Raw genomic sequence first — 9,440 nt, 5'->3', positions numbered from 1 at the left:
CTAAAAATTACATGTATGTCTTCGTTAATGTTATTATGGCAGATAGAAAGTCGTCTGTGAAAGTCTACCTTTAAATATCCCCTTGAAAATGTGGTGAATAAAAGCGTCTCCTGGTTCGGCCATGAGGACGACCAGCGACAGCACGAGGAAGAGGGAGATGCACTTCATCCTGAAAACAAGAGCACCACTCATCACACATGTTCACAGTCAGATTGTAATAGAAACGAAAAGAAAACTTGTTTTACATTACAAGCTTAATGTTAGCAGCTGTCAAGACGGCTTTACTCATGTAAGCATATTACGGTGGGACTTCCATGTCTTACCTTTCTGATTGAGGTGGAGGTCAACAGGCTGTTGTCAAAGACACCAAACTGAGCCGTGTCCTGGCTTTATAAATCATACAGCCTCTCAAGCTGTGTCATTCTGATCAAGTGTTTTTAAAAAAAAAATACGTCACAGGCACCACAAGAATCTTGTTGTTATCAGATCATAGACATTGTGAAACATATATATTTAGCTTCTGAGGTAACAGTCAGAGCATCAGCACCCACTGAAGACATGGCATGTGTAGGTAGGAACTGGTGGTTAGGTCTCAACATGAGTTTGAAACCCACCAGGTCCAACTGGTTTTCTGCTCAGTGGCTTTCCTCTTGGTGCTCCACTTCTCTTGCAGGCCTTTCCCTGATGCTGCCCTCGATCAAAACCCTGTCCTCAGACCTCGAGTTGGTCCCCGAACAGCTACGGCTTCCTAAAATGGGGGGTGATGGGTCAAATGCAGAGGACAAATTTCCCCCCAAGGGATTTAATGAAGTGTAACTTAACTATAAATATCAAGCAGCAGGTAGCAAATACTTGTTTTAACCTCTGGATGCACGTTGCGTTATCATAAGGACGCTGCAGGCCTCTGAAAACACTGTAAGCTTGTGCATGTGTTCGCTGCAGCCGTCGTGTTTCTTAGCTGTTTACATCACCTTGATCTACAAACCCTGAGTACCATCTGTCTTTGAAGGGCATTATATGTGCTTAACCTGTGCTTCGGTGCAGAGGTTAAGTGCAGCCGTGCAGCAGCTTTTTAGTTTAAGTAGACATGAATGGTGGTTCATGCTCCTGACTCCAGAAAGGCACGAAGCTGTGTGACTTGTGAAGCTATACGTTAGGAGCACGTGTAACACCACTGGTACTTGTTCCACGCATGTTCACGTGCTGCACAAAGAAGGAGCTGATACAGTGGCTACAACTGCCTGACATGGGAGGCCTTTATTATTCTCATGCATGATTCACAACACAGTTTGAGTTAAAACGTCAGTCTAGTTTAGGCTACAAAATAATATTGTGGACCACTTCTGCAATTTTGTGAACACTTCAGAGTATTTTGTATCCCCAAAAAATGAAACAGTGTTGCTACCATCACATGCTAACAGCTTGTGTCTATGGAATTACATTTGTGCCATAATCCTGAGCACGCAATGGGAAATTTTGATCGCAGAAAAAAAATCTTGAGCAAATAAAAACTTAGCAAACAAAAATCTCACACATATTATTCCATAGTTTTCTTTTTTTTTTTTTTTGTTTTGTTTTGTTTTTTATGTAAAAAAGACACATTTGAAACGTCTCCTATTACAGCAACACCATAACTATTAAGTTTCCTGTGTGCAGAGCTGACATCTGGCATCTTAAAGCGAGCTACTCAAGGTTTAAAGTTAGTTCCTTAACGTATGAGGAAGGAATCAGCTAAATGTGTGATCTGAATGATGAACTATAATCCATCCATTATCTATACACCGCTCCTCATGAGGGTCGTGGGGGGGCTGGAGTCTATCCCAGCTGACTTAGGGTGAAGGCAGGGGACACCCTGGACAGGTCACCAGTCTATCACAGGGCTACACTTAGAGACAGACAACCAAGCACACTCACATTCACACCTACGGACAATTTAGAATCACCAATTAACCTCAACATGTTTTTGGACTTTGTGGGAGGAAGCCAGAGAACCTGGAGAGAACCCACGCTGCACGGGGAGAACATGCAAACTCCACGCAGAAAGATTCCGTTGCCTCCACCGGGGCGCGAACCGGCGACGTTCTTGCTGCGAGGCAACAGTGCTACCAACTGCGTCACCCTGCAGCCCATGAACTATTATGATAATGTGAAATATTTTGCTATCTTGCAGGTGTTTCTACATCTGATGTTATTCAGGTCAAATAAAATGCAGAACGATTAGAATAAGTGAACTCGTTCGGCATCTTCGGACACAAAGGTATATTAAAATGTGCAAAGCGGTCACTGCTGTAGAAAGGCCATGACTCACATATCATCATTTCCATATTCATTTATTCAGATTTGCCCTTTAAATTAAACAAGAGACAAATGTTTTGGTGCATTACAATGAAGATGTATTAAAGATATAATGACTTATATTTCTTGCTACATTAATTTAAATTCAGAGAAGAAGAATTTCCTTTCATCTTACTTTCGTGACATTTCAAATGGCTTCACCGTCAGTTGTCTGGGGCGAGTCCTCGCCTCCGCTCCTGCACTGAGCCACAAGAGCTACATTATCGGGAAATATACCAGAATTCTCCTGTAATACTGCAGGACACAAACATATTTCAGGGTCACATGAAAACTCTTTGGCTTCCTGCTGCTGGCTCTGTGCACTGCTTGGTTCCAGTGACATGCCTTCACACTGCAACGCAACCCTCCTCAGTATAGAAGGAGGAAAACGAGTCGGCTGAGTCCACCTTCTGCTGCCTCTACAGTGTAACACTAAAGGTATAGAGGACCTACCTACAGGATCTGTAGGTTTGTCTCCCATCTTTAGAGGCAGCTCTGCTTTCTCTCCCAGCTCATGCTTTCACAGGATGGCAGCTTCATTTCAGCAGCTGGGATTTTCTCACCTGCCCACAGTTTGGGTGACATGGTAAGTTTCTAACACGTTAAAATCACTTTGTTAGGATTTGATCACAAACAGTGCTGCACACAAATTGTATAAGTGTAGCACAGAAGGTTCATGTTCTAATGATCATTTGTACCTGGCTAACTTACATAAAATATTTAAGCGTGGCTTGTTTTGACATCTATCCACGTGTGTTTGTTTGCTTCCTATGTGGGTTATCTAGGTTAATTAATACCAACTGGCAGCCAGGGATCGGCTCCGTCATGCCTCTACGTTGCAATGCTCTCGTAGCTCTGTTGTCACTTCATGAATATTACATCCTTCCATATTAACATGGAGTTCCCACTGCCATATTTGGCATATGTGATTGTGCGTGCATACAGATTGTGCCCTCGTAACTTTTTGCAGATGAAATCGACAACAATCATTGGCCAATACATGGGGCGCTGTTCATGGGGTTACCTAAATATCAATGCGCGTGCACATGGCCTTAAAGCACGATTCTCATTAGACCTTGTCAGGGTAAAACATAAGTATGCTGCCGAAGCATGCTAAGAATAACAAAACCACGTGCAGTAGTAAATCCTTCTTTCTTCCTGCCTCAAGAACCCAAGAGAAACGTCATGATAGTTGTGAAGAAAACACAAGTTTTGCGACTTCTGTTAGTGTGACTGACAGCCAGTGGTGGGCCGTGAATTTTACTCCGAGGACTTCAGTGGTGTCCGACCTGAATCAAACCACGTCTTAACACCGTCATTATGACGCCACGGCTTTAGAAACCATCAGTGTTATGCAGACAGGCAGCATAACAGGACATTGCATGGCAGACAGGTGTCTCATGTAGCGAGAATGAATGCCATTACTAAAGCAAGAAACCCAGTTAAAACAATTCAACACGTCTCTTTTCACTGCAGCCACAGCTGTACATCACATCAGGGTTCTCACCATGCTACTTCCCTGAAAAAACACGCTGTGTCTTGGCTCGCTACGCTGTCTTTCAAGCTGCGTGTTTGGAAAATCTGACGTGCAAATTTTCCTAAGAAACTTGTTTCTGTTGTCTTTGCTTTGAAAGCTGCTATTTGTTAGCAGCAAAGACACTAACGTTAAGAGGGGGGAGTGTCGAACACCCCCCCCATTATGCTCAAATATTTCTGGTGAGAGCCCTGCAGATATGTAATTATACATTTGTTTATATGTAGACAAACTTAAGTTTTGCTTAAACATCAAAACATCACAGGCCAACAACAAAACAACCAAAATAAAAAAAATTTTTTAAATGCATTTATTGAAAAAGAGAAAATAACTTTTACTTAAATTTTCTCGAGGTGACTGCTAACATGGGGTTGCCAATGAATGTCGAGACGCTTGCAGGTCTTCATTGATGAGCCAACGCACTAGCAGAGCATTCTGGGATGTGTAGTATTAGCGGCGCATGCAATATTTACCGGAGGGCCAGCTCTAGTAGACGTTGATATTATCTCACGGGCCAAATATAATTACACTACAGGCCAGATTAGGCCCGTGGGCCTGAGTTTGACACCTATGTCTTATATGTTACAGTGATAGATAAGTACTGCAAGATTAAATGCAACAAAACTCATCAAAAGATACAGAATGACTACTTATCCGTTCAGTGTTTCCAGTAGCATTGCATTCTATTTGTAGTAATAACTGATCAGGTCACCATGCATAAAGTGCTCCACTGCAAATATTTCAGTTGTCAAGTATTTTGTAAAAGCGACTCTTTCTCTGTTGCATGAGCCAAATCAGCAGCACATAACTGCAGCAGCCACTGCTGAGCGTACGCTAACAGAGGTGATCAAATGACTGTAATCAGCCATGAAGTGTTCAGAAAGGCCCAGACTTCAGTATGACGACTACAGCGACTACCATCCTGCACTAGAGAAGGAAATACAATGGTAATATAATATAATGTATTTAAAATGAAAGCGTCTCCTGCAGATGTGGGGCGATAACACAGCGCCGACTTTATGTAAAGAGGTGGGTCTCTGAGATGAACAGCATGTATTAAAAACAGACTCATCTATTAGAGTTAACTTGAATGCATCGGTTTGTGGCGTGTTTACGCAGAAGTGCCCATGACAGGAACAATTCATGAACTCCAAATTAATTGTATTATGTAGGAAAAAACCCCAACAACAACCGTTCTCCATGCTAGAGAGGAAGCCCATCTGTGTAATGACATATGATTTTAGAAAGTTAATATGTGCCACAAATACGTCAATGTGGGAAACACTGCAATTTCATGTTTATTGGGATCTTTGAAATTGTTAAAGCATCCTGACATTTAGCAGGAGAATACTTTGCAGAAGATGTTGTTGTGTTTGCATATCTGATAATGAATTTAGATAGTAAATGTCATTCCTAGAAAGCACATAATGTGACTTATTACACATGTTGAAGTGATTTTTCAACAATGATTATGCAAATGACTATTACACCAAGAAAAAAATAAATAAATACAATCAAATAAATAGCAGAAAAGCTTGATATTTATTCCAATTAACAGCATTTTTTTTTCACACAAAAAAGGACTAAAGCCTTAAGCACTGGCTAGAAGTTCTGCAGATGATTCATATGTTGAGGAGCAACATTCACTGTCAGAAGGGCAATTCGTTTTTCTTTCATCCAAATCAGGAGTTAATGTGACACAAAGGAATACAAAGAATGTTCTGTTTCTAATCGATGCACATAGTTTGAACAGATTAAGAGTAAATATGACAATTAGCAGGCAAACATGCATATCCACTTACATGACATGATGCCATTCAGAATTGATTAAAACAAAATTTCAAGGGACGGTGGATAGATTCTATATTATGACGTTTAAAGAAAAGCATTTCTTTTCATGCTAAGCGTTTCTTCACGGCAGCTCCTGCACGGATCCCGGTAGTCCAGTCGAACTCTGCCTAATCTGAGGTGAAGAAGATTTTGTCTTGCAGCTGATCCTGCGCGCTCTCTTTCCCGTGCACCAGCCTGGCAGAGTGACAAGCATTTGCCCAAGAAAGTTGTTTTATTAATATACGTTTTTTTTTTGTAGCACTTTAAATAATTTACTGAATCAGTAAAAGCAGAGTGACAGCTCCTTACCTGTGGAACCAGTTGCCGACTGAAGGAAACAGAAAAGAATCAAACAATTAGAAGAAATTGGAACATTACATTTCACAGTTTCACAACAATACATTTAGTAGTAAACCACAGAGAGTGCAGCCCTTATGCCATCGTCAATGCCCTGCATTCAGAGGCTTTCTCTAAACAACATGTGCAAACATGGTGAATAACGTCAGTACGATTCTTGATATTGTCTATTGTCTACAGATCACAAACTAATCCTGTCCGTTCTCAATGCTTGGTGTTTCAGTGACACCACAGAAATACTGAAATACGATACCCACACCTGTCCTACACGGCTAACATCTGCATTTATGTGAGAAAACAGCAACGCCTGCACACTGACTCCAAAGCCGAATCTGCAGTCGTCGCTTTCTCATCAGATAAAAATGATTATATTTATAGCAGCAGGCTGATAAGGGGACTGTGATGACGGGTATGGTTAACCATCCAAGGCACAAAGGCGATATGCATTTCAAAACTGCTAGAAAATGTGGAAGTACAGATCTAATAACGATCACAGTTATCACGTATATCAACTAATACATCCTAATGAGTTACACACGTCATTATTTGAATGTCTTGTATTTTAGGTACTTTTAATTCTTAGGAATCCATAAGTGTTCTAAACGCTGGCATTGCTTTATGTTGCTCCGCTGCATTTCCACCCATGAAAAGTCAAACCGCCTGCTGTTAACAGAGCTCGTATAAAGAGTGATTTATACCATGGGCAAGGCCACTGGCAATTCCGTTGACAATGTGGTGAAGAAAAGCTTCGCCAGGTTCAGCCATGACAACGACGAGGAACAGCACAAGAACCACCGCTGCCAACTTCATCCTGCAAACACGAAGCAGACGCACAGCAGGAGCCGTACTTAGACTTTCAGAAACAAAGTGTACAGTTTGTTTTTTTATTTACCAGTGCAATCTATACCGCGCTGTTTACTGTGTCGATGCCCGTGCTATAATTAAATGAGGATTAATTATTCAGTCCTTACCTTCCTGCTGATGGAGTCAAAAGTCAGAAAGCTGCTGTCACAAAGAGCTAGGCTAGCAGTGTGGTGTAAATCTGGGTGGTGGCAGAAGCATCTCTTTTTATAGCAATAGATGAATGCTTATTTTCGTCTTCTTCAGTGTTGCGTAATAAGGAAGCCGAAAAAGACAGTCGATTTTGTTTGTGTGAAATTCAAATGGGGCCAAGGAAATGCGTTCGATGCTGCACACGATGCTTTTTAATAAATGTTAAACGAGGCACCGGTGAATTCAGATCCACGTTTCCACAAGTTACATATGAACAGCATTGATTTTATATGTAGAACTTTCATCCGATTTACTCTTTACGCTATACTGTACATGTGGAGCTACAGTTCTACGCTACTCTACATCTTTCAAAAAGAACAGATATTGACTTGAATTGAATTTGTGACTCGCTAAAAAAAGAAAGATTTTCATTTCAAAATATTCTCTAAATTGCCCTGTATTGTCAGACTAAGGTAGCCTTGGAATATATATATATATATTTCAACTTCACCAAATGCATCAACTATGACAATGTAATAAATTAATCTGATCATTAAATGTAGATGTTACTGAGATGTGATGAGATCAGTTTCCCTTTTCAATACTGAATGCAGGATCTTTACTTATAACAGAGTACACTTTGGTCTTGCTACTTTTTTTTTTCTCTTCTAAATAACGATGTACATTTTTCTAATCATTTTGTACGTCAGCAACCCAGAGCAATGTTTCAGGATTTATCAATAAACCAACTTGTAAATCAAGTGCAGCTAATGTTGGCTGCAGCAGCTGAAGTGTAGAGTTCTCACAAATATGGGTCGGTATCAAAACTTCAATCTTCTCTCTGTGTTTATGAGATATTTATCACTGCCTCTAATTTGTCTTGAACTTAACATTAAAAATGTTCAATTGCAGAATGTTTTATTGTGACCACCAAGAAATGTAATGGACAAGACTGCAGAGCGTTTAGGACGCACACCATCAAAACACTAAAACCACAGACCCGTCCTGTCGGCACTAATGGGACCTTATGTGACTTCTGAAAAAGGAAATAACACCTTCTTATTGATAAGCAATGATACACACAACCTGTCAAAGTAACAGCATGACAAGTTTTGTTGAAAATAGCCTCACACCTTCTGGTGTGACTCATCTTATGTGGCTACCGTTTGCTAAATTCTCCCAAAAAGCTTGTTGACTTGTGTTTTAGTTATTATTCCCAACACAAACAGAATTCTTTATACTTTTCATTTCCTATAACTGTATTTGAAAAAATCAACCCAAGACAAGAGGAGGAGGTTTCAGTGAGCCGTAATGCAAATTTATTTTTTTAGTTTACCAAAATGAATCAACCACAATTACTTTATCAGCAGAAACAATGCAATCATAATGTACTTTCAGGACGTGGTTGGCCACGTCGATTGACGCTTTTCTTTTTTTATGTTAAAAGCAAGCCATTTCTCTTTTCATGTAAAGCCGATCTTCAGACAGAGCCCAGAGTTTAGTCAAAAGCATGCCGTCGGTGGTTGAAGTCAACTGAACGTTTGTCCAGCTGCTGCTGCTCCTCCAGCTGCTGCTCCAGCTGCTTGTCCATCATGTCTTTTTTCTCACCGATGAAACTGGTGGAGGGAGAGTAGATTCCAGAGTTTAGACACAACAAAAAAATTATGGACAAAATAGTAGTGCAACAACTAATTCTATTTCTTATATTTGACAGATTGTGTGATGTTAGCAGTGGTAGAAATAGAAGCAATGTCCTTACTGTTTGAGCACGTGGTGTCCAACTGAATGAAATACACAAAAAAGAAACCAATCACCATCACTATCACGGATCAACACTCGGCATTACTAGTTATAGAACATAACAGTCAGAGTGTGCTGTAAATAAGTGCAATAAAAAGAAAGAAAGTGATCTCATGACTTTACCGTGAATGAGTGCTCCCCAAAAACACTCCCCAGGTTCGGCCATGAAGACGACCATGGACAGCACAAGGAAGGCCGCAGTGCACTTCATCCTGCAAAGACAAATAATCACACTGGTCAAATACGTCATTTTATTCAACTCTGTTAATTGTGCGTTGCAGTTACTGTGTCTTATTCTCAAGTCAATTAGATGTTTAGTTCTTACCTTTCCACGGAATTGATCTTTTCAGAGTGATGAGAGTTTCACAGACTGATATGTGTGCCCACTGGTTCATCTCTTTATATATACATGCAGGACCAAATGGGCGTGAACATGAAGTCTTATTGCAGTTGAGCCAAACGGGTTATCACTCTACATCCACCATGAAACCAGCATTACATCAGACACGCCTCCATTCTACCATCACTTCACTCAAGTTCAGTTTTGCTCATGTTAGGAAGACAATAGTTAATTAAACAAGGAGTCATTTGA

The 9,440-nt window shown here is 40.5% G+C and overlaps 3 protein-coding genes across 5 annotated transcripts in view; 1 reads left to right on the top strand and 2 right to left on the bottom strand.

The window, feature by feature from the left end:
- LOC103357708 (exostosin-1-like) overlaps nt 1-9,440 on the top strand; it is a 360,610-nt gene that overhangs the window by 193,285 nt on the left and 157,885 nt on the right. The gene's annotated exons all lie outside the window — the stretch shown is intronic.
- Nucleotides 1-9,440, bottom strand: part of LOC103357705 (dicentracin-like) — a 29,028-nt gene that overhangs the window by 1,297 nt on the left and 18,291 nt on the right. The window contains exons 3-4 of one of the 2 annotated variants that reach the window (XM_008282371.1): nt 323-368; nt 69-168 (exon numbers count right to left, since the gene is read on the bottom strand). In XM_008282371.1, the coding sequence (XP_008280593.1) occupies nt 69-168 (100 nt within the window). In that variant the 5' untranslated portion in view covers nt 323-368. Of the gene's footprint in view, nt 1-68; nt 170-322; nt 405-9,440 lie in introns of those variants that run through there. The other variant, XM_008282370.1, reaches the window with a different exon arrangement.
- The window catches only part of LOC103357706 (pleurocidin-like peptide WF3), a 15,120-nt gene continuing 14,020 nt past the window's right edge, over nt 8,341-9,440 (bottom strand). Inside the window, exons 1-4 of one of the 2 annotated variants that reach the window (XM_008282372.1) lie at nt 9,174-9,267; nt 8,972-9,060; nt 8,808-8,829; nt 8,341-8,664 (exon numbers count right to left, since the gene is read on the bottom strand). In XM_008282372.1, the coding sequence (XP_008280594.1) occupies nt 8,547-8,664; nt 8,808-8,829; nt 8,972-9,059 (228 nt within the window). In that variant the 5' untranslated portion in view covers nt 9,060; nt 9,174-9,267 and the 3' untranslated portion in view covers nt 8,341-8,546. Of the gene's footprint in view, nt 8,665-8,807; nt 8,830-8,971; nt 9,061-9,173; nt 9,268-9,440 lie in introns of those variants that run through there. The other variant, XM_008282373.1, reaches the window with a different exon arrangement.

This window comes from Stegastes partitus, unplaced genomic scaffold (assembly GCF_000690725.1).
Source record: "Stegastes partitus isolate 25-593 unplaced genomic scaffold, Stegastes_partitus-1.0.2 Scaffold269, whole genome shotgun sequence".
NCBI classification, from domain to species: domain Eukaryota; kingdom Metazoa; phylum Chordata; class Actinopteri; family Pomacentridae; genus Stegastes; species Stegastes partitus.
This window is presented reverse-complemented; position numbering and strand designations above follow the sequence as displayed.